General features: G+C 41.9%; 1 protein-coding gene across 1 annotated transcript in view; it reads left to right on the top strand.

Moving 5' to 3' along the window:
* LOC122783475 (partitioning defective 3 homolog B-like) overlaps window positions 1-25,532 on the top strand; it is a 137,072-nt gene that overhangs the window by 49,242 nt on the left and 62,298 nt on the right. Inside the window, 8 exon segments of the mRNA XM_044048302.1 lie at window positions 849-1,010; window positions 1,370-1,864; window positions 5,322-5,418; window positions 6,608-6,758; window positions 8,361-8,464; window positions 12,013-12,057; window positions 18,788-19,003; window positions 20,165-20,372. Coding sequence (XP_043904237.1) covers window positions 849-1,010; window positions 1,370-1,864; window positions 5,322-5,418; window positions 6,608-6,758; window positions 8,361-8,464; window positions 12,013-12,057; window positions 18,788-19,003; window positions 20,165-20,372 — 1,478 coding nt within the window.

The raw sequence follows: 25,532 nt of genomic DNA, 5'->3' as shown, positions 1-25,532 counted from the left end.
TTTGATCTGTGTGTGTGTGTGTGTCTGTCTGTCTGTTGACGTAAGTGTCGTGTGTGTCTGTCTGTTGTGTATCTGTCTGTCGTGTGTATCTGTCTATCGTGTGTGTACGTCTGTCTGTCGTATATGTACGCGTGTCTGTCTGTCTGCGTGTGTTCGTCTGTCGCGTGTCGTCGTGTCTGTCTGTCTGTGTGTGCGTGCGTGTCTGTCTGTCTGTCTGTCTGTCTGTCTGTGTATACGTGTGTGTGTGTGTGTGCGCGCACGTGCGAGTCAGTATTTAAGGTCAGGCCAGACGGTGCCTTGTTAATGAGATTAGGTCAAAGGGCAGCGCTGACCATACTGGACCAATCATACACACACACACACACACACACACACACACACACCAAGAAACTCTTTAGAGTGTGTATGTGTGTGTCTTAAAGTGCCTTCATCTTTATTGTCCTTTTTTTTCATTTTACCCTTTAAATTGCATTCCTCCCTCTCCCTCTCCCCCCCTCTCTCTCTCTCTCTCTCTGTATGTCTGTCTGTCTCCCCCCCTCTCTGTCTCCCTCTCTGTCTTTCTCTCTGCTGCTATTTAAAACACTTAGAAGTGATTTAGTGCCACCGAGGCTTTTCCATTAGCTGCTCCATGTATTTATCACGACTCCTTCACTCTCCACAGATTGCTAACTCCACATCTTTTTCCTCTCCTTCCATTTTCTCTCACTTTATCACCCTCTCTCTTCTCTCATCCTGAACCTTTATATTCAACGTCTCGTCTTATTCAAGCGTTCTTCTTTTAAAGCTTTTATTTTGAAAGTTTGACCTCTAATCTAATCTCATCTGTCTGTTTCCTCCTGTCCCGACAGGACGGACGTCTGTCCGGGAACGACCAGCTGATCGCCGTCAACGGCGAGTCGCTGTGCGGCCGCTCCAACCACGCTGCCATGGAAACGCTGCGGCGTTCCATGTCGTCGGAGGGAAACGCCAGAGGAACCATTCAGCTCGTCGTGCTGCGAGCGCCCGCGCAGGTACGCGCCGCTGTTTGTGTGATTGTTTCAGAGTATAAATAAAGCTTTTGATGTTTGAAAGACAATATAAAGGTGACACATTTAGGTCATGGAAAGAAGAGCTTCATTTGGGAACGCCACGGAAAACTGAGGAAGCAGGAAATAGCTTCCTTTTATTTGATTTTTTAAAATTATTATCAGCAAAAAAGTTGTCAAAATAGTTGATTTATTGATTATTAGAGCCCTGGTGTGAGTGTAGTGTAACATTTATTTATTATGAAGTGGAATGCACAGCCTGACACATGTGGATAAAAAATAATGAAAGCTCGTTTTGATCATAAAAAGTGTTTTAACTTAAATCTTTTTGTCTTTGTCTACAGAGGGGCAGTGATGTCTCCACATCAAACACAGGGACAGACACGTCCACCACCCATCAATCCCATCAGTCCAACTCCCACGCCGGCTTCAGCAATCAGGTACGAGTGAGTGACGCCTGCACGCAGCAGCAGCAGCAGTCTCCTCCTCCGCGTCGCTCCGCCTCCTCGCTCCTCCTCCCCACAGCGAGGAGGAGGCGAGCGTGTCAGAGTCACACACACAGCGGGTACATGTACAGGTTTCACCACAGCGAGAGGCAAAGCGATGATGATGATGATGATGATGATGAAGATGAAGGGAGGCGGGGCAGGCCGAGTACGACGTACCAGTTTGGGTTGGCGTCCCACAGCTTAAACACATACACGCAGAACATCAGGGCCATGGCGGGCCAGATGTACGGAGACCCGCCCCCTCACGGCAGGACACGCCCACACAGGTCCGCGTACGTTTACGACTTCACGCGCGACACCAGGAAACAGCAGCTCAGACTCTCTGGTGAACTCTGACACGCCGTGTTTATTTCTGTGAAATAATGATTTGATTTTCAAAATAAAGCTAATAGGCAATTTCCTTGCAATTCATCGTATTATTGCGATAAATGTACGTCATCTGCTCTTAAAATGTTTCTGAAAGGCGCGGAAATAACTTAGCGTTCCAATTCGGTGATAAAAAAAACAAGATTTTTTTATAAATGAAAAATATAAACGGTTTTATTGCGATTCGTCACAATTTGTCCCGTTCGTGTTCCTAATAAAAGGACATTTGTGATTATAAAGCATCAACAGATGAAGAGAATTGAATTAAAAAAGCTCCGCCTCTCTATGAAACGATGAAGTCAGTGTACGTCTGGTGTTGTTTCAGCCTCTCTGATGAAGTGGAAACACATTAGCGTGACTGAACACTTTCTCTTTGCCGACACGACTAATTGTCACACCCTGATCTTTGAGCTTCTTTATTAAACTCTCCACTGTGTACAATCTCCTTTCTGTCACGTTCACTTTAACTCACTTAATCTGATTAAAAGCCACTTCTTTTCTACAAACTGTGAAGGCTGAATCTGCTCTTTTCCTGTTTTTTGTCTCTTTTGTGTAACGACTTCTTTTCAATTTCCTTTATTTTTTATCTTCAGAATGAGCGTGTTGCTTTCCTGTGTCACCCGCCTGTTTCTCCTCTGCTGAATAAAGCTCATGTGAAATCTCCTGCATGCCTCTTTTCTCTTCACTCCTTGTTTATTAAACGACACTCTCTCCCCGCCATTTCCCTCAGAGTCTCTTTTTCTTTTCTGCCTTTTCTTTATTCCTTTGCTTCTCACCTGCAGCAGACACCGGGAAACATTTTTAATCACATCACGGTTCATAACCTAAGAAAAATCTGATATAAATGAATATTTGCCTGTAGAAAAATACATTTTAGACACTTGACAAAAATGAAGTGTGTGTACCAGAAACTCTCCCACACCAAACCCCATAGAGAAAACATGCATTTTTAGCTCACACAGACACAGGAGCTGCTGGTCTACTGCTGCCTCATGTGGTCAGTTTGTGTCACTGTAGTAAATCTTAACACAGGATTTCAAACCCAGAATTGACAAAACAACACATTTAAAGGTACTAAAGGTGGCAGCAGTGGATCAACACACTCCTGTGTCGCCCTAAGCTAAAATCACTGATTTCTCTATGGAGTTTGGTGTGGGAGAAAAAGTGGTTCACAAAGTGACACAAAAACTTAAAGCTCCTTTAATCAGTGTGTTAAAAATTAACATTTGAAAAAAACAAAAAACTGTAAGGAAGTCTTTAATGTGTAACAAAAACAACAGGGGTCCAAAGACGGAACCCTGGGGAACGCCTAAATATAGCATTTTGCCTATTTATAGACTTTAAACTCTTCTCTATTAAATCAATTCATCATATTATGTTAATTATGTCACAATGAAGTTATTATCATCCAAAGCCTTTCATCAGTGAAGTATTATTGGCTACAATCGGCTGCTCTGGATTGACGTAAAGATGGATATTATGGGATTTGTGTCACGGTCACAGGCAGAGCCGTCAGAATTATGTATGTAAATTCATACGACGCACGTATACGTGAGCTGAGAATGATTGACAGCTGTGATGTGCTGTCATATTCAGACGTATGCTACGTGCTAATGACGCCTCTGGGACGGGCCCCGCCTCTCATTATCCAACGCTGTGTCTTATGATGTTATCGTGTATTCAAGGCCAGTAAAAAAGGTGTTGTTCAATATTATATCATCTGATTCCAAGATCTGGAAGCAGAACATTTTCCAGACTCAGAATTTTTAGATATTAATCTTTAACAGACGGCACGTTTCCTTCATCGTTTATCATCAACTTGTCTATTTTGAATCTTTTTCATCACAGCGCCACTGCTCCTGTAGTGAAACCACTCAGGTTTGTTCTAAATATGCACATTTTTCCTCAAAGCTCTGCTCCCACATCACTTCCCAGAGCAGAAGTTAGTATATCTTTAAAATTAATCAAATATCCGAGTGCTTTCTAGTCACTGAACAAAGCTAACAAGGTGCTTTTACAGTAAAAAAGCAGTTTAAATTGTCTCCTGTGCATCTGTTTAAGTTTATTTACGCTATAATAAGAGCTGCAGAGACTCCTCTTCACTTTAAAAGTACTAAATCACATAAACTGTAATGACTTTATGAGGTAAACTGGTATTTATCACAGTATCTAACATTTAAAAGCACTGTAGATCAAAATTCTTCTCTTTTTCCCAGCATTTTTGTCCATATCTTTAAAAAAAATGTATAAATCTTGATATTAAGACTTAAAAATCTGACACATCATATTATCATATTTTATCATATTTTGTACCTAAAGCACAAACAAACAAGCAAATGAATTAAACTGCACTGATAATGACCGACAGTGGTCTCTTTAATGAACAGAATTCTGTTGTTTTATTGCCAGTATTTAGTGTTTCCACCTGCTTAAGTCAGTAATATCTTTAAAAAACATGTTTATCACATTATTTGACGGTTAAACTCTCCCACACCAAACCCCATGTAGAAAACAGACATTTTTAGCTCACAGGGACACAGCAGCTGCTGGTCTACTGCTGCCTCTTGTGGTCAGTTTGTGTCACTGAGGTTAATCTGAACAAAGGATTTCAAACCCAGAATTGACAAAACAACACATTTAAACGTACTAAAGGTGGCAGCAGTGGATCAACACACTCCTGTGTCGCCCTAAACTAAAATCACTGATTTTCTCAATGGAGTTTGGTGTGGGAGAAAAAGTGGTTCACAAAGTGACACACAAACTAAAAGCTCCTCTAATCAGTGTGTTTAAAATCATCATTTGAAAATAACAGACTGTAAGAAAGTCTTTCATGTGTAACAAACACAACAGGGGTCCAAGGACGGAACCCTGGGGAACGCCTAAATATAGAATTTTGCCTATTTATAGACTTCAAACTCATCTCTATTAAATCAATTCATCATATTATGTTTGTTATGTTGTAATGAAGTTATTATCATCCAAAGCCTTTCATCAGTGAAGTATTATTGGCTCTGGATTGACGTCAGGATAGATATGTTGTGATTTATGTCGGCAGGTGAGATGCGGCTGATAACGGGGACCAGAAAGAGTCTCGTACAGTAAATGAGTCGGCCCCCTCCCCCCGTTTCCATGGTTACCGCTTCGTTCCCAATCTCGTAGGGAACTGTGATTGTGGAGGAAATGAGGATTTCATTGCCTCTAACAGATCATTTCATCCAAAACAACTTGGCTTTTATTTATTTATGTATTTCTTTATTGGCAGTCTGCTGTGAGCTAAACAAATGAAAGAGAAATAAAGTCAGTGTAATGCTGCCGAGTAATAAAAGGAATAACTTTAATCAATGTTTAATAATGAAACCACTCGTAAACCGACTGTGTTTAATGAGAACGCCTTCTTCTTTATCTCCGTCTGTGTCGACAGGAGAGAAAGTCACACGACGTTTATCACAAAACGCCGAGATCTGCAAACTTTGACTTTCCAACGACGTCCAACAATTATTCACAGAGCAACGACCGAGGTGAGGACACTGCATGCAGTATTCCCTGTAATCTGTGGTTGTATTCTCAGAGATTGAGATTACGTGATCATGTGATCAGTGTCACATGAACAAGTGTCAACTCCAGCTGTGATGAATTCTAACCATTAGTTTCATATAACATTCTATTTTTTTAAAGATATTAATCAGAAAAACGGAGATTTCACCTGGTTTACACTGAATATTCAGCTCATACTCTTTATTTCTCCTCTAGTAACTACTTATCTCATCCTCCTTTTATTTATTTATTCTGCTATTTTATTTTCCCTCCTGACGTGAGCTTCTTTTGTGGAGTTCAGTCTGAAGTGTCTTTATCTTTATCTCATCGCAGGAGAAAAAGAGGACAGAAAAAAAAGCCATTAGCTGTGTTTTTTTCCTTTCATGAGCACAAAGAACAAAGATCTGACCTTGGAATCATTTTACGCCGGTGAAGCGGCGTCTTTGTGCGGCTCATTTGCATATGAGCGAGCACGCTGTTGTGTTAAAGAAGAAAAAGAAAGAAGAGCAGCAAAGTGTTCATTCCTCTTCATCTCACCTTCCTCCTCCTCCTCCTCTCGTCTCCTGGGAAGCAAAAGCTGCTAAACCTGAAGAACCTGAAGCTGACAAAGAACCTGAAGCTGACAAAGAACCTGAAGAACCTGAAGAAGAAGAACCCGAAGCTGACAAAAAGCTGAAGAAGCTGAAGAACCTGAAGAACCTAAAGAACCTGAAGCTGACAAAGAAGCTGAAGAACCTGAAGAAGCTGACAAAGAAGCTGAAGAACCTGACGAACCTGAAGAACCTGAAGCTGACAAAGAAGCTGAAGAACCTGAAGAACCTGAAGAACCTGAAGAAGCTGAAGCTGGCAAAGAAGCTGCTGAAGCTCTCTGGAGCTGCTTTTGAATAAGGGTTCAAAAAAGTAAAAAAAAACAAACAAACAAGCACAAGGTAAAAGATATGAGGTGAAAACGAGCAACTAATGAGGGAAAAACAATCAAAATAAGGGAAAACACTGTCATCTAATAAACACTTTACTAATAGTGTAAAAACTAACAATTAATAAGGTAAAAAAAAATCAACAAATAAGGAATAAAATAAACAACTGTTAAGCTCCAAGTTAAAAGAAACAAAACCTGTGAACAAACAAATAAAAATGTAAATGTCCCCGTGTGAATGTGTCGTTTGCCCTCAGCTCCGTATCCCACGGCGACCACTAATGGCAGCTACGGTCACTACGGCAACGAGGACGAGGATCTGGGCACGGGTTTCCCTCCGCCTCCCTCTCCAGGAACTGTGGAGGAAATGAACAGAGACTCGTCGCCGACGCCCACTCATCATCGCAGGTAACGTCCTACCATCCCATAATACACACACACAGTGTAGAGTACAATGTTCTGCCGTCAGCACTTTATTAAACGACACACACACACACACACACACACACACACACACACACACACGCAGAGTTATTTGAATCTAATGGCTCTTAATTAGTTCTCGTGTGTGTTATGAGATAAATGCGAGTCATTACACTAAATTACAACACACATGCATTATTTACACAAAAACCAGCCTCATTGCTGCGGCCTATATTTTGCATCGGTAACCGTGGCGACAGAGTTTGACGACACAGAGGCTTAACGCGAGTTCACGGCGTTTGTAAAGCGCTCACTCTGCCACACCAAAGCCCATAGAGAAAAGCAGTGATTTTAACACCACAGCTCACAGGTGGTGTCCATCCACCGCTGCCTCCATCACTGACTTCAAATGTCTTATTTTGGTCAATTCGGCATTTGAAAACCTCTGTTCAGATTGACCTCAGTGACACAGAGTGACCACACGAGGCAGCAGTAGACCAGCAGCCCCTGTGTCCCTGCGAGCTTAAATCACTGATTCTCTCTATGGGCTTTGGTGCGGGAGAACGAGTGGTTTGAAAACGCTGTGTAACGAGAGTAAGAAAGTGGTCAAGTCAAAGTTAAATGTACAATTTTAAAGGAGCAGGAAATAATACTGTGCTGGTATAAACAAACAAATCAATCAGAACGCCACAAAAAACATGGATTTTGTCATTTTTTGTCGTCTCAAAATCCTCAACAGTGCCTAAAGAACATTGTTAAACATCTAAAATGTTGTCGGGAGAAGAAGGTGAAGTAGTGCCAACATGTCTGACGACGTGAACTGTGCTGGTTTGTTATCCTCATGTGGTCGCAGTTAAAGAACCTGGCAGAGCTCAAAGTTGTTTCCTTGTGAGTTTGAGCGCAGACAGAAGACTCTATTGTTCTTCTGAATCACGCCATCTGGATGAGAGGAAATTCAATGATCTGTTCCGTTATGTGTTTGTATTGTGTGTGAATTTAAATTGAATTTACTCTTGACTTTTTCATTTTCGGTGACGTAACCCAACAGAGAAGCACAAACAGAAAAAACATTTACTTTCACTGTTTATGGGACAAAGTGTTTAGGATAGACGACTTAAACAAGTTCAATGAATAAAAGGCTCATGCTGAAATCTTCACACCAAAGCCCATAGAGAAAACCAGTGATTTTAACATCACAGCACACAGGAGCTGTTGATCCACTGCTGCCTCCATCACTGAGTTCAAATATGTTATTTTGTCAATTCGGCTTTTAAAAACCTTTGTTCAGATTGCCCTCAGTGACACAAAGTGACCACACGGGGCAGCAGTAGACCAGCAGCTCCCGTGTCCATGTGAGCTTAAATCACTGATTTTCTCTATGGGGTTTGGTGTGAGAGAGTCAGCTGTTTACAAAGTTCAGTTTCCTGCTTGAAAAACTGAATCTAACAGTGAGATAAAGGCGTGAAAATGTTCTTAAGTTACCGTAGACTTCAGCAGGTGTGAAATGTATTAGGTTGTACGATCTCTTTTACGGGCGAACATGAATCAAACGTGAATCCATTGATTTGTGAACTGATTGTTCCTCAGAGAGCCTCAGATGCCGTCTAACGTGGCAGCTCCTGTATATCGCCAACGAGCCAATGACAGGGACAACAGGCCTCGCAACAGAGAGTCCAAGAGCATGGACATGGGTGAGCTCACACACACACACACACACACACACACTCATATTTCTGTCCATTTTAACACTTGCGTTGACTTCCTGAGGCCTTTTATTCTAATCTTAACCTAACCACAATTCAGATTTTAGCCCTAAACTTGAGAATCTGCCTCATTAGAACCAAGAAACCTGGTTTCCATGACAACAGAGGACATTACATTGACCCACATTAATTTCCTGGCGACTCACTTTAATCTTAACCACCAAAACTAAGTGCCTTGACCTTAACCCTTAACCTAAGACCAGGTTTTGGGGTGAAAATGTCCTCACAAAGACCCCACGATGACACACACAGTCTCCATGTCTTCAGAGGACGTCTTATTTAATTCACCATTACTACGACTCGGTCTAATCCTAATTTTGTCCAACATAAGGAAGACACATCCCCGTAATAATGTGAGTGTGTGTGAACAGATGTGTCCCCACAACATGAGGAAAACCTGACACACACACACACATGGGAGATCACATGATCTCATCAGTACATTTCTTTGTTGTGATATAAAGCCGCCTCAGATTATCCCCTGACCTGAGGGCATCTGACCTCCTGACCTCTCTGACCCGTGTGTGTGTGTGTGTGTGGTGGGTGGACCCCTCTTTTACCTCTTCATTTTTCTTCATCTCTCACTTCTTCCTCTTGAATTTTCTCCTCATTTATCTCCGGGTTCCTCCACAGAATCCCTGCTCTTCTGTGGTTTTCTTCAGTTTTCTTTTGTCGTGTTGTTGTTGTTGTTGTTGGAAGCCCGGCGAGTGTCGTGCTCTATCTCTCCCTCCATCTCTTCTCCTCCTCAGCTTCTCTGATTTCTAATCCCGGTTCATTAGGTTGGGGAGGATAGGCTTTCATCCTGCACCACACACACACACACACACACACACACATCTTCCACCCAGGCTGATTGTCTGTCATTATGGGACAAGTGGTGGTTACGCTGATACACACACACACACACTCTGAGGACCCTCTCTAATACCCCGCTGTCTCTGCCTCTGCTCCATCCTTTCATCATGTTCTCTCGGTCCAGGGGCTTAGAACAAGGTTTGAAAGCAGCGCCTGTGTGTGTGTGTGTGTGTGTGTGTGTGTGTGTGTGTGGGGTGTGGGTGTGGTGTGGGTGTGTGTGTGTGTGTGTGCGTGTGTGTGTGTGCGTGCGCGATAATATTTTCTGACTGGAAACAGAAGTCTGTGAGCCGCTCACTCTCTCACACCAAACTCCATAGAGAAAATCAACGTTTTTATCTCACGGGGACACAGGAGCTGCTGGTCCACTGCTGCCTCGTGTGGTCACTTTGTGTCATTGAGCTAAATCCAAACAAAGGATTTCTAAAGCCGAAGTGACAAAATAACTTATATGAACTTCCTCATGAAGACAGCAGTGCGTCGACAACTCGACAACAACACTGTGTGCTGTAATGTAAAATCGACGGTTTTCTCTATGGAGTTTGGTGTGGGAAAAACTCTCTGCTCAAAACTTCATATTCCAGTCAGAAAATGCCGTTTAACAGTGAGAAAGAACATCACACACACTCCTAACATGTCATAGACTTTCTGTTAAGTGTCTAAGTCGCACTAATAATGTCAACACCACGCAAAAAACACCTAAACTGTCCCTTTAAAGAGCAGGAGCGTTTCCCACATGTCACATGCGTCTGAGGTGGGATTTTCTTTTTTATTATTAAACACCACTCGCCGGAGAGAAGTGAGCTCCTCTTATTGACCTTGAACACCTCGGCAAACACGCTGTGTTGACTCTGAGCTTTCAGACACTGACAGAGAGAAATCCTCACTCACACACACATGAACAGCACTGACACTGTCCCCCGCGACACAAACACCCGGGATTTCCTCTCTTATTTCCGTCCTCTTTTCAAATATGGAATGTGACGGTGATTCAGCAAAGAGCGCCGGTGTTTTTCTCCCCGCTCGGCGACTCGTGACGGGAACTAATGCTTTTATTAGACTAAAAAGCTGCGCTGTGGAAAAATATCATCTGTATGGATTTGCTGTAAGTTGCTCAAAGTGCATTGAAACATCAAACCTTTTAGGTCGTGCACGGTAAGCTGTTCAAAGACTTAAGGGAGGAATATTCATCAACAACAACAACAACAACAACAACAACAACAACAGCACGAGGATTTCACTGTGATTGGATTGAAGTGGATGACGAGTGAGATGAAGTGGCGTCCACGCAAAGAAACAATGCAAATAAAAGTCCACTCAGCTGTCGCGGGGACGGTTTTATGTGCAGCACACATGGGACAATTTTCTTCCTCTGTGTTTGTGTCACCTTTATGCACCTAATGTCCAAATATGGACCACACGGGAATGACCTTTCACCTTTGACCTGACCACAATAATACAAATATAAAAAAGGAAAATGCTTAAATAATAGATATATATGTATGTATATATATATATATGTATGTATATATATATATGTATATATGTATATATGTATATATACTGTGACGTGTATACATATATATGTATATATATATACATATATGTATGTATATATGAATATATATATACATACATACATATATATACATACATATATATGTATATATATATACATATATATGTATATGTATATATGTATATATATACGTATATATATACATATATATGTATATATATATACATATATATGTATATATATATACGTATATATACGTATATATATATGTATACACGTCACAGAAAATGTGCACTAATGGAGACAAAGGAAACACGTCAACATGTTACAACAATCTTTTACTTGTGTGTACAAATCTTATAAAAATCTACTTATAAACAGAATATATGTTACTAACAAATGACATTGTTGACAAAGTTCAAATATTCTAATCTTACAGTAAAACATGGGACGACGGTTACTAGAAAACATCATGTATGTTTCCAAACATAATCTAAATGTTACCAAAAATGTCATCAAATATTATAATATCAAACTATTTAGTGTTAAAAATGACACACAAACGCGACAAATTTTACAAAAAAACATTCATTCTTTTTGTTTAATCTGACACACACGTCTGTTTCTGCTCCTTCTTCTTCTTCTTCTTTTTTATTTTCCTCCTCCAACAATAATCTGGCTTCTTCTCATTTTCTCGCCCGTGTGTCCGCCGCGGGGAAACTGACCCCATAAAAAAAAAGAAGAAAAAAAAAGGATTATTTAAGAGAAATGGCAGCGTAATAAAACCTTATTATTGTTTCCCATGGTGCACTGCTGCCTGTGGCGGCTTGTGGCTGCACCACAATCCTGTTTGGTCAGATTAGGTGAAGCTTTTTCTTTATTATTTCTCTCCTTGGTGTCGCCTCGATCTGATTTTCTCTCACTTCTTTTTCATTTCCTGCCCTCAGTCCGTCTCCGTCTGTGTGTGTGACACCTGTGCAGGACACGCTTTTCAAATATGACGTGTGTCCAAGCGTTTGTGAAGCGCTGCAATGATGACAGTAGATTTCTTTATTAATATTAACGCTGCTTTTCTTGTGTTTTTTTGTTGTTTTTTTGAATCCAGTGGCTGATGAGAGCAACATCGGGTCTCTGGCCGCGCGGAAGAAAGGTGAGTGTTTAGTAAAACCAAGATAAAACTTTGTTTCCGATGTCAGAGCAACAATAACAACAAAAACACCCTGTAAAATGATTTAATTTGGGGTAAATTTCACAATAAAAGAGTCTGTTTTAACAATATTACACAATGTAGCACAGTAAACATTCCAGAACGCCGTAGATGATGTTGCAAACGACATGGACTCAAGAATAATCAGATTAAATATGATTTTGTGACTTCACTGTGGTCACAAAACACATTTTCTGCCAATATTACAAGAACGTTCTCCTGGATTTCCTTCCTATTTAATCAGATTATTCTTAAATCCAAGTGAACGTTGATATCAGATTTGATTTTGTGGCTTCACTGTGGTCACAAAACACATTTTTTGTCCTTTCGAATGTGATATCACCACAACGTTCTCCTGGATTTTCCTTCAAATTTGGGACAAGCGTTCACTTGGACTCGTGGATCAAACTGTTGATCACATTAGCTTCACAACAAAAACGTTTGCCTTAAGTGAATAAGTTATTAAGTTGTTATTATAATAGTTATATACGTTATTACGCTTAAACGTTCACTTGGACTGGTCAGATGAACTGTTCAGCTCATGAACATCTGCAGGGAATCCTTTCAGATTTGCTGTGAACGCTCGCAGACGAACTCACTCGAGCGTCAAACATCAGCGTCTTGACAGAAAACATCGTTTGCCTCTTTATGAGCATTTAACAAATAATAAGATTACGCATTAATGCTAATTTTAATGCTAAGTCAAGCCTCCTTTTATTTAAGACGTCTTTGACGTGTCTGATTGCTGATCTATTCAGGCAGAGTTTGGATCAAACTTGACTGAAAATAGACTCCGCCCCCCAGTGCTAGTATAAATAACAGCAATGCGGTACCTTGGGTGTGTCGTTGAGGTTTCCATGGTGGTTGTTGTGATCGTCGCGGGTTTGCTGTGTTCGCGTCGACCGCGCCGCGCGATCATCGCGTCACTGAGTCGACTGATTTCAAACAGAAATAACCAGAAACCGTCGTCTTTCACGGAGCCGGACACAACGTGACACATTCGGGAACTCGTCACTTCTTCTGTTGTCGTGCTTGTTGAGTGCGGCTCGATGCTACTTTAGACTTTTACTCCCGATATCACGCGTCACGAGTAGAAACGTGTGTGTGTGTGTGTGTGTGTGACAGCGACTCATGTCGTAACACACCCGTGGATCTGTGAAATCCACCTGCAGCATCATCATCATCAGCAGCAGCAGCAGCAGCAGCATCATCAGCAGCAGCAGAGCCGGTTGCTGGTGTGAATACAGATTTTTCTGAGCACTGTTGCTGACCTCACTCTGCCCGTTCCTGACCTTCTCCTCCCCTCCCCCCCTCCTCCTCCTCCTCCTCTCCTCCTGCAGCTATGAATTTCCTGGCGTTTGTGATCTCCCCTCATCATAAATAAAGCCGTCCACTCCACCTTCTTCTTCTTCTTTCTCCTCCTCCTCCTCCTCCTCCTCCTCGTCTCGCCCTGGCGTCTTAGCTAATGCGTATTGACAGAGCTCGCGTGTTATTCATTTTGCTGGTGGTGCTGCTCTCCTCCTCCTCCTCCTCCCTCCCTCCTCCTAAATGGCCTCAGTGTTTATTAGGCTTTGACATATTTCATTAGTTGGATGGTCTTAAGAGGCCTGGCCTCTTCTTTCTTGGATAAAACCATTTTTTCTCTTTGGCTGCTGCCTCCCTCTCCCTCTCTCTCTCTCTCTCTCTCTCTCTCTCTCTCTCTCTCTCTCCCTCTCTCTCTCCCTCTCTCTCTCTCCCTCTCTCCTCCAGCGTTCTGTCACTTACTCAAAGCGCTCCTCTTTCTTTTTCCATTTTCCATTTTCAATAGAGCTTTTAGTTTTTTTCTCTCTCCCCTCGCTTTCATCTTTGCCACCACTTTCCCTCTTCATCCTCTTCATCCTCTTCATCCTCTTCATCCTCTTCACCTTCTTCTTCTTCTTCTCTCCTGATTATTCCGTCTCTTTATTTTTAGAATCCTCTCTTCATCCTTCTTTTCTCCGTCTTCCTCTACATCCCATCATGATCATACCTTCATATGTAAACCATAGAATGTCTTATATTTGCTTGTTTACTGCTAATTAAAGCTTAAAGTAACATCTGGTTTAGACAAAGATATTTTTTCCTCAAATTAGATCATTTTTCTCGTGTAAAACTTCCTTGATTAGTTTTTAGAAAAAATCTAAAAAAAAAAGGCTCATTTTGCTTTCTTGGTTAGAAATAAGACAAAAATTCTTAAATGGATGCAAGTTTTCAAATAGAATACTTAATACTCACTTTTAGACTGTAATTCTGCTTAAAATGAGGAAAAAATGGCTAAAAACTACACAAAACTGGACAAAAAAGAGTCTTAACTTAATTAAACTGATTTTAACAATCAGTTTAATTTACAAAGCTTGTCCGATTTTGAATTAAATGACAGAATTTACACAAGAACGCTTTGTAATAGTGTTTAAAGCTTCTGCTGGATTACATTCAATAACCTGAACTGAGTGTGTGTGTGTGTGGTGTGCTGTGTGTGTGTGTGCGTCGTGCGTGTGCAGGTCAGAGCCTTTTACTGGTCTCCAGAACAACAGCGACACGCCAGACCTGAGATTGGATCCTAGATGAAAAGTGTGTGTGTCGTGTGTGTGTGTGTGTGTGTGTGTGTGTGTGTGCAGTGTGATTGTGTGTGTGTGTGTGTGCATGTGTGTGTGTGTCTTACATGTAAGTGTTTCCTTGGCAACTCGCCCCATCACCACTCACATTTACACACCTCGATCCTCCCAGTGCCACCGCTGCCACCCCCAGCTGTTTCGATGGGGGGGGGAACTTCCTTGTAACCGTGGCAACCCTTCAGCCAGACTGCTGCGAAGTAAAGCGGGTTAGCCGTGGAGAACATTGTCGTCCAGTCGATGGGAACACGTTCGGACCCTGCTGAGGCTCACCGACGGATCGTTAAGGAGAATCCGATTTTAACCACTTAACTTAAGGCTCACTAAATGGATTTCGACATCAGCTTAAGTCTAAGATGTCTTAAGGATTCATTCACAACTTTATTTGTCCATGAGGCAGCGTTTTCCTGAACTGAACCTCTCACTCTCCCACACCAAACCCCATAGAGAAAATCAGTGATTTTAACATCACTTAACTCTGATTCTCCTCAGTGACACAAAGTGACCACACGAGGCAGCAGTAGACCAGCAGCTCCTGTGTCCCCGCGAGCTAAAATCAGTGATTTTCTCTATGGGCTTTGGTGCAGGAGAGCGTGTTGTTTACAAACTTCAGTTTCCTGTCAGTAAAGTCTGTCTAACAAGCAGAAAAAAACTCGGAGAACATATTCTTAAGACATCGGAGACTAAAGCAGCTGCAGATTCTGTAGCTGTAGGTGAAAGCACTGCTGTGTCAAAACCTCATACAACTACACTTCACAAACACTTACACAACGATCCCTTTGAGACCTGTTAGTTAGCTGTTGACCCCGTGTGTCGCGGGTGTCACCGGCGCCGCCTCGCAGACAGGTTGCAGAGTTTGTAAGTAACAAAGCAGCAGCAGCAGCAGCAGCAGCAGCAGCAGCAGCAGCAGCAGCAGCAGCAGCAGCAGCAGCGCGGAGTGATGCGAGTCATCGTAGGTCTTGTCAGCGCAGCGCGAGCCTGAGGCGACGTTCTAGGCAAGGAGTTCTCTGCTGTCTGCTCAGAGCAGACACGACAGCAGTCACAGTATGTACACACTGTTGACGTGTATTGTGTATATATATATATATATATATATATATATATATGTGTATATATATATATATATATATATGTGTATATGGCATGTTGTCATACAAGCGTCCACAGCAGACGGGACATAGAGAGTCCAGAGTCTGAACCCCATAGAGAAAATCAGTGATTTTAGCTCACGGGGACACAGGAGCTGCTGGTCTTCTGCTGCCTCGTGTGGTCACTTTGTGTCACTGAGGTAAATCAGAATGAAGGATTTCAAACACCGAAATGACAAAATAAGACATGTGAACGTACTGAATGAGGCAACAGTGGATCCACAACTCCTGTGAGCTGTGATGTTAAATCGCTGATTTTCTCTATGGGGTTTGGTGTGAGCAAATGAACGGTTTCCAAAGCAACAACAACAACACTAACTTTAATTTAAGTTGATTTAAACACTCTTCACTGTGATAAACTCTTGCAGGACAAACATGAGACTTCCTATTTCCTCACAAATATCTGCTCATATTTCTTTTCTTTTTTTAAAAAGTTGTTTTCTAAAAACTTGTCTTTCTTTCTTGTCGCTGGAAACTTTTTTTTGCTGAAGATTCAGCGTCTGAAAATCAAATGAAATGTGGAGCTCGGCTGCTCGCTGATGCGGCGTGTGATTAAAGCGTAGTAAAGATGTTGTTTTTTTTTTTAATCGGCTCTGGATCTCAGATCTCAGACGGCGGCTGCGTGAAGGGCATCCGTCGCCCCCTCGCCGTCCACGCGCCGCTGTTTGGCTGCGAGGCCGCTCATCAGATATGTGCAGCAGGTCGAGTCGACGGCAGTCAGGCAGACGTGACGGTGAGGTACGAGCTCCGCGAGAGCATCTGCCGGCGCGGCGGGCAGCGATATGTGATAAACGCTGATTTCACCCTCCGTTGGGTCGAGCTGGCGATGATAGCCACCTCTTCTGCCGCTCATCCGTCCTATTAAACCCTCATTATTCATTTACCTCACACACACACACTCTCTGATCCTCTCCTGCAACTCTTTGCATGAAAGAAAAACACACACTGGCATCATCTGTGTTCTGGCAAAAGCCGCTTAATTCCAGCAGGCTGTGAGCTGGACGGCCCCCAAATTACATTTGTGACACAAATCCTGTCTCTTTTTAAATTGAGCGTTTTATTCCTCTATTTCTAAACCCCCTTATTATTCCACACAAATCCCGCTCCCTCTAAGAAAGTCAGTCTTAAAAGGGCAGCGTCACTTTCAATTGTTGCCGCTTTGATGCAGCGTCAGTAACTGTTGAAATGTTTAAAACCGTTTACACTGGCGACACACGGCCCACGATACCGATAACATCGAGATACGGCCATGCAAAACGTCCGTTTCTGCCACATGTGAGCAAAACGCGACGGTATACAGTATGTTTTGGTTGCGATTACCCACAATGCCCTGCGTTGTAATCCGCAAACGGAGACCTATGTATTTAGATGCGGCGATACTTTGTCCACGATACCGATAATATCACGATACATCCATTAGATACAAGTGCAGGATTTCTCTATTTAATCACAACATAGACGTCAAACACTTGTACAAAATGCAAATCACATAATATTTAAAATATTATTACAACATACAAACTGAATTAAAAGCTTTATTTTATGTTATAGAAGTTAAACAATAATAGTTAATAGGAAAACAGCATCTGTGACGTTCGTTTCCAGGCCACCGTAGTACAAACTCTATCTATAACGTACTGTTAAAAACATGTTATTTGTATTAAATATCCTCCAAAAACATGTGTGAGTGAGAGACGGAGGAAGAAAAAGTCACAAAAATCCGATTCATTCATTCATTCAGAGACAAATTGAACTGGATCGTCTTTTTATGACTTTTCTGTCTTTGTCCTTCACGCTCACTTGTCTCTTTATCGTCTCCTCTCTTGCAGCACTTGGCTCGTTCCTCTGTCCTTCACATTTCCATTTTTCTTCCAGTTCCATTTTTCTGCTTTTGTCGTCGTCTTCCTTCCTCCCTCCTCCTCCTCCTGCGTCTCCTCCTCTTGCGTCTCCTCTTTCTTCGTCCTCCGGTGCAGCACAGGAGAGCAGACCTGAGTCACTCTCTCTCTTGCTTATGCATGAGCCTGTCACTTCCCATAGTGCCGCTCTTCACTCGTCCCTGTACCACTTCACCTCATTCATCAGTGCTTTTCGTTCGCTCTTGATGTCGAACCTATAGTTCTCTGACATCCTCACCGTGTCGGTCCGGCCCCGTTATTCACCCGCTCTCTCCTTTCTTCTTCTTCTTCACAGCTTCATATTTCTACCTAAAAGCCTCCGTCGGTTCCAGCTGAGGCCGAGTGAACCGGGTTAAACTCGAGCGTGTGTTTATGCTGCACTGAATAATGTGTAGTAATGTGTATTTTTTTGCTTATTTTAACCATAAAAGGGCCAGAAAATGTGCCTTTGCCCATTTTTCCAGCATAACTTTCAAAATCTGGGAGTTAAAATACTGTATTAACAATTTCAAATAAAGAAAAACTTTATTAAAAGTGTTTTATCTAAAAAATTATTTAGATTAAACACTGTAGTTGTACACAAACGTCTAGTTTTGGGTGTTAAATTGGAAATTTGAACATAACAAAACATATTTACAATAAAATAGGTTTGAGTTTGTGCCTCTATGTGGAAAATGGAAACTATTGTGTAACCATACTGGCCTTTAAAGGGTTACAATTTCTAAAATGATTATTGATATTTGATATGTATATTTCAGGCTGAAGTAGCTTCAAAAGATTGACTCATTTAAAGTGGAACAAAAACATTGTATTATGTTTTAACAGCAGTTTTTAAGAAGGTGACATTTTCTGCCGCTAGGAACAAATAAGTAAGTTTTTTTTAAAGGAACTCTTAAGGGTTAAGAACTCAGTACCAGCAGCAGACCACAGATGAAAGTCAGTTCTAACAGAATTAGAAGCTTCTTGTCCGAGTAAAAACCACTTCCTCTCTCTGCGTCAGAACCTTCAGGTGGTGCAGCTCTGGGTCCGACTCTGGGCCTGTGGAAGTCCAGCTCTCTGGAGAGTCTGCAGACCGCCGTGTCCGAGGCCAAGCAGAGCCACAAGCAGGCCCACGTCCCCTTCCACCGCCCGCGGCCGCACATGGTGCGCGGCCGGGGATGCAACCAGAGCTTCCGCACCGCCATCGACAAGTCCTACGACGGACCCTCTGAGGACGGTGAGCTCTCGCCGGCGTTTCTCTGTTGCTATGTGACGTGGAAATCCTGCCCAGTTTTCAGTGGGATGACGACGCTGCCAGAGCTCGTCTCTCAGGCTTTATAGCGCGCTGGCACTCCCAGCAGGAGCCCGAGCTCTGCCAAATGACCACGCTTAGCCAAAGTACCTTAATGAAATTCAACGGGATTTTATCCACTCAGCAATTTAAGGAAGAGCAACTTTACATCTTACGGCAGCATAATTTTAATGCTCTGTGTCGTGAACCCGCGGACACGTGGGACACTGAGGAGGTGTGTGATTAATGAGCGTGTTAGCTGGAATTATCAAGAGTTAATGCTGATGATTCTTGGTGGAAAATTACGTATTAAAAGTAGCTTTATTGGTTGTGTGTTTTACTCCAAATTCTTATAGATTTTACACCTGTGGTGAGTGAGTGAGTGAGTGACACACAGTGGTTTAATGACACTGGTTTTCATGGCTTCATATGTCTGAGACATAGAAAAAAAAAAAGATTTTAACAACAGAAGCAGAATGAAATCCACACGATATCTTAGGAGCGTCCTCACGTCTTCATCTCACTGTACGATAAACTTTTACACCAGGAAACTGAAGTTTGTCTCGCTGCACCAAACCCCATAGAGAAAATCAGTGTTTTAAGATCACTGGGACACTGGAGCTGCTGGTCCACTGCTGCCTCGTGTGGTCACTTTGTGTCACTGAAGTTAATCTGAACAACGAATTTCAAACATAGAATTGACAAAATAGCACATTTGAACTTACTGATGGAGGCAACAGTAGATCAACAACTCCTGTGTGCTGTGACGTAAAATCGCTGATTTTCTCTATGGGGTTTGGTGTGGGAGAGTGAGTGGTTTACAAACTTCAGTTTCCAGTGTGAAAAAGTTGTTTAAAGTCAACATTAAGCCGAGAACATACCCGGTTGTCATGTTTTCATTGAGAGTGTGTTTCAGTAACTGTTGCCTCTTAAATCAAACACTGTTTGTCCCGCTTTAAATCTGTCCAGCTGTGGAGACTCAACCCTCCACGAGGCCTGTGGAACGTTCATGAGAGCAGCCGCACTTACGAGTGTGTTGAACATCTCTGACCTCTTTCTGTTCCCCCTAGCTTTAAGTCTAACTTCACCTCACCTCTCCACCCTCAGATGACGACCTGTCGGAGCAGAGCTCGGGTCACGAAACGCCCGCCAGCACTTCCTCCCGCCAGGGCCTGGACGTGGAGGACGACAAGCAGAGTAAGACCAAAGGGAAGAAGAAGAAGGACAAGAAGGGCAAGGGGAAGAAGAAAGGCTCCGACGGTTCTTTGGAGGACCTGGATAAAAAGACCAAAAAGAAAGGATTTGGTCTCCTGAGGTAAGAGGTGTTTGTTGAAGGTGAAAAACAGCAGCTGGATTGGAATTACTTGTGCTTTTCTCTGCAGATTTTAATCCAGATTTGTTTGCTTCAAATTTGATAAAGATTTTATATCAGAAATTAGATGAAAAAAACCACAGCGTGTCCTATTTTCCTCTGGTCTAGTTCCAACAAATGACCCACTGAGTAAGGCGTGTTGGATTATTCCACAGTTTATCTCTCAATCTCAATCCAAGCCAAGTGGCACACACCTGGTACGAACCCAAAACCGCTTTATCGCCGCTTTATCGCCGCTTTATCGCCGCGTCCCCATGGTGGGTTTGACGGTCCAATCCTCCAACAGCGACGAGGACAAGGATGAGTCCTTATCTTGTGTCAGTGACACTGTGTGTGGTCAGTGTATCACCGCTCTTCCAACGCCTGAGATTCAATTAGGCTGCGGTCCGAGATAACGCGAGCTGCAGCTACAGCTGCCTACGGATAAGAGGCAGATAACAATCCAATCGGCTGCCGCGTCAGCCAAAGGTAATGGAAGAGGCGCTCACGCACTCACACGCTCACACGCTCACACGCTCACACACGCTCACGCACTGAGGCGGGGAGTCGGGAATCTTTCGGGTTCCACCGAGGATAACGATTCTTAAACGATCGTATAATTGTGTCTAATGCATTCATGTTTTTAAAAATGGTGCATTTTAAGAAGAACTGTGTGCTCTATGGAGCTCCCCCTACAGTTTCGGAGTAGATCTTTTTACAACACCCCCGTAGTTTGGTTTAGTTTAGTCCAACACTGGCTCTTTCTGCTTCGTTTTCGTCTGCTCTGTCGCGATGAACGTGTCACTGGTACCTGGCTCGGTGGTGAAGCTGTTTGTTTGTGTTTTGCTTTCAATATTATCACGATTTTCAAGTCACGATACAATATTATCGTAATATTTAAGTCACGATACGATATTATCGTAATATTTAAGTCAAGATACGATATTATCATAATATTTAAGTCACGATATTATCACGATACTTAAGTAATGATATTTAAGTCACAATACGATATTATCACGATATTTAAGTCACGATTTTATCAGAATATTTAAATCAGATTATTTAAATCAGATTATTTAAATCACAATATTATCACGATATTTAAGTAATGATATTTAAGTCACAATACGATATTATCACGATATTTAAATCACAATATTATCACGATATTTAAGTAATGATATTTAAGTCACGGTATGATATTATCACAATATTTAAATCAGATTATTTAAATGAGATTATTTAAATCACAATATTTAAGTGACAATATTATCATGATATTTAAGTACTGAAACAATAATATCACGATATTGAACTCTATGTATGACACTGTTTATGGCTTTTTCATCCTAGTTTAAGACAGATTTTAAGGTGATTTCTCCACCTAACGTATAGAAGACGAACACATTTCTTTTGCTCCTCTTCCTGTTTACTGCACATGTGGAGGATTGTTTTCCTGTTTCTTCTCGGCACAAACGTGCAAATATGTAGAAGCTGACACTGAGAGCTGTGTGACAGATTGTGTTTGTGTGAGATCTCTGTGAATCTCTCTGAAGCCGTACTCCACAAACACGCAGCAGCAGCAGCAGCAGCAGCATCTTCTCTCTCTCTAACTTCTGTTTTTGTTTCTTCTCTTTTCAAACACTCTCATCTACATTTTCACAAACTTTCTTTGGAAGCAAATCGCCTTAAATAAGCAATAATGAAATATATGAATGACTAACACACGACCACCAGCTTTTATGATCATTTCAACACACTGCACACGAGGAAATGTATTTAGGTTTAAGTTATTAAGTAGTTGTTGAGTTAGGATTAAACTCCTCCCCCTTTTGTAAACAGTGCAGTTGCAATTTGGCCCCCCTGCACTCTCCCACACTCAGCCCGCTTTCTTGGCATTATTCAGACGTTGGTGCGGAGTTAACATCAGAAGAGAAGGTTTAGTTTTAATTTAAAGCTCCTCCTTCTCAGATGTTGTTGTTTACGTAGTCACATTTTCATCTTTTGTGCGTTGACAAACACACACACACGTTCTTTTCTGACACCAAACGTCCACATTAAGGAAAAAGACAAAATTACAAAACATGTGACCTTAAATTACCTCAGCAGCAGCAGCAGTGAGACAGATGTTGGACGTCGTTCGTGTCCTTTCAGCAAACTGCGTCAGTGTTTGACGAGAGGACGTTGTTGTTGTTGTTTTTGTGTTTGTTGGAAAACGTGGGAATATTTCTCTCTTCCTATGAAGACGTTGTTATTACTGTTTAAAGTTCACTATTAAACCTGCTTTATTTTAAATAATTAAGTCAAACTCTTAACTCTTTCTCTGAGAAAGAAAACTTCTGCAATAATAGCAATTTTAGTCTAAATGAAACTAAACCTGCTGATAATAAATAAATGTAGCATATACAGTGTTTTCTTGAAAAGAAAAACTGATTTCTTTATTTTAATATACGTTTCTATTTTGATTATCTGAAGCTTGTCGACACTCTGATGTCGATTGATTCTAATGTGAGAGCACGACACAACAAAATATGTAACCATCTTAATGCAGAAATATCACATATTGTGTCTTTAAAGCGATAATTGTTGTGTCATTTGAGTCAAAAAAAGTCAGATTATGCTCAGAAAAACAACCACTGAGATGATTTTGGTCTGAAATGTCTTTAACATGTGATGAGTTCAGTTAAAGTAACATTTTCACTGTGAAAACGTGTAAATCTGATAAAAATCAAGGTGACGGTTGAAATAAAACCACATTTAAATGAAGCGACTCGTGGTCTGTGGGAACCTTCTTAAAGGCAGCCGTGGTTATTTTATCCTCATACATGACAGGTGATGTTCTGCTGCTGCTGCTGCTGCTGCTGCTGCTGCTGCTGCTGATGATGCTGCTGCTGCTGCCATATACATTATTAATGTAAAGATAAAGACTATATACACAGGAGACGCTGAAGGTGATCGCTCCTCTCTGCTAAATGATAAATGTATACGGCCCTGATGCATATTTTACTAAAGAGAAGACTTACATTAATAGACCTATATAGAGATGAGAGGGTGAATCAAAGGACCGCCGTGCATTAACCAACGCTGGGATTATACGTAATGCACCTTTAATTTACACAAACATGTCTCTCACACACACCTATCCTACCTTCCTTCCTTTCCTTTCCCTGTTCTACTTCATACCTTGTTGTGTGCAGCGCGGAGAGTGTCACCGGGCGACACGAGATCTAAACTGAGATTATTTTAGCATTTTGTCTCTTTCTATAGACGTTATATAGACATTGAATCCGTCGCAAAATATGGGTCAAAACAAACACGGACGAAACTAGAAAAGGAAGCGAGCAAGGGCTCAGGGAAGGAGACGAGGAGGGAGGTGCCAACCTCGCACGTCCTGCTGCGCCGCGATACCGCCACAGCGGAACGGGTGGCGCTAATTAGCAGATTTTTCTTCTAAACACGGGAGCGGAGGAGACGCCGCCGCGTCCTCTCGTGTCCTTTTGTCCGTGGATTTGTAAACAGACGCATCATCAAAACACCAGCTTCTCTGTGTGTGTGTGTGTGTGTGTGTGTGTCCTGCTGTGACACACACACACACACACACTGGTAACACTGATCCTGAGTGACAGGACGTAGGGGGACACAGACGGGACGTGTCAGCGTCCAGGACGACTGCAGGGACACAACACACACGTCAAGTGTCACTTCACGACACAAGCGATATCCTTCAAACCGGCTGGATTATACCATTATACGTCTAATCCTCGTCCATAAATATGTATAATCCTCACACACTGACACGTCTTAAAGGGACCGTCCTCACCGAGGACCAGCCCGAGACACACAGATGTCTCACGACATGCGTTTGTCCCATTTATTTCACTGTTAACTGAAGTTTGTAAAGCGCTCTCTGTCCCTGCACCAAACCCCATAGAGAAAACCAGCGATTTTAACGTCACGGCTCACAGGAGTTGTTGATCCACTGTGTCCACCGTCAGAAAATTCAAATGTGTCCTTTTGTAAAATTCTGTCTTTGAAATCCTTTGTTCAGATTCACCTCAGTGACACAAAGTGACCACACGAGGCAGCAGTGGGCCAGCAGCTCCTGTGACCGCCGCACGCTTAAAATGCTGGTTTTCTCTATGGGGTTTGGTGTGTGAGAGGGAGCGCTTTACAAACTGTGTTTTCCTGTCAGAAAAGTGTGAATAATGGTGAAATAAAGTGACAAACATAATCTGAAGATGTTGTAGACTTAAGCTGGATTTGACGCTTTGTTATAATCTGACTTAGTCATTTGACATTTGAGCAGCATTTTGACATTTTTATGGAGAAAATATTGGATTTAATGAAACTGATTTCCTTCAGAGTGCAGATTTTTATGTTATTCTAATTCAAAAACTCTGGACACACACACACACACACACTATCAGCGTCAACAGCTGCTGCAAAAACAAATTAACTTGCGATAGACGGACGTCCTGACGTTGATGTGAGCTGTCCGTCAAAAATCAGAGGGACAGTGAAGTGAAGGGACAGTGGAGACGAGGAGGAAGTCCTCATGCATGTATATCAGCTGATAAAGGGGCAGTCACAACATTCCCCGCCTTTTCCTCCTCCTCCTCCTCCTCCTCCTCCTCCTCCCTCCCTCGCTCTTCATGTCGTCTTTCATGTCCAGACTTCACCTGCGTCTCCTTTGTAGTTGTCTTACCTCATTCTTTCAGACTTTACCGGAGGATTTTTCACGTCCGTGTTAGAGCTGGACACAAACTTAATTTAACTTAATAATGTTATGAAAACATCATCGTTTTTTAACCTCAAATTTGTAAAATGTTTATTTTTTACTGACACTGACGAGGTCATGAAAGTGTTTCTCAAACCTGGAAAAGATGTTTTGTTTTCAGTTTGAATGATTTCTTTGACAATATTCACATTTAAGAAGCTGAAAAATCACAAAACAAACGTCTTTTATGATTTAAACGAAACACTCAAACCTATGAATCGATGATCGAAAATAGTAAAAAAAAAAAGGTCATATTTTATGTGAACAATCCCTGACCTCTTCATGACCTCTCACCTTTGACTAATCCTCAGTCCAGCTGTTACATGTTATTTAGAAGACGGTGG

Source organism: Solea senegalensis, linkage group LG2, assembly GCF_019176455.1.
Source record: "Solea senegalensis isolate Sse05_10M linkage group LG2, IFAPA_SoseM_1, whole genome shotgun sequence".
NCBI lineage: Eukaryota > Metazoa > Chordata > Actinopteri > Pleuronectiformes > Soleidae > Solea > Solea senegalensis.
This window is presented reverse-complemented; position numbering and strand designations above follow the sequence as displayed.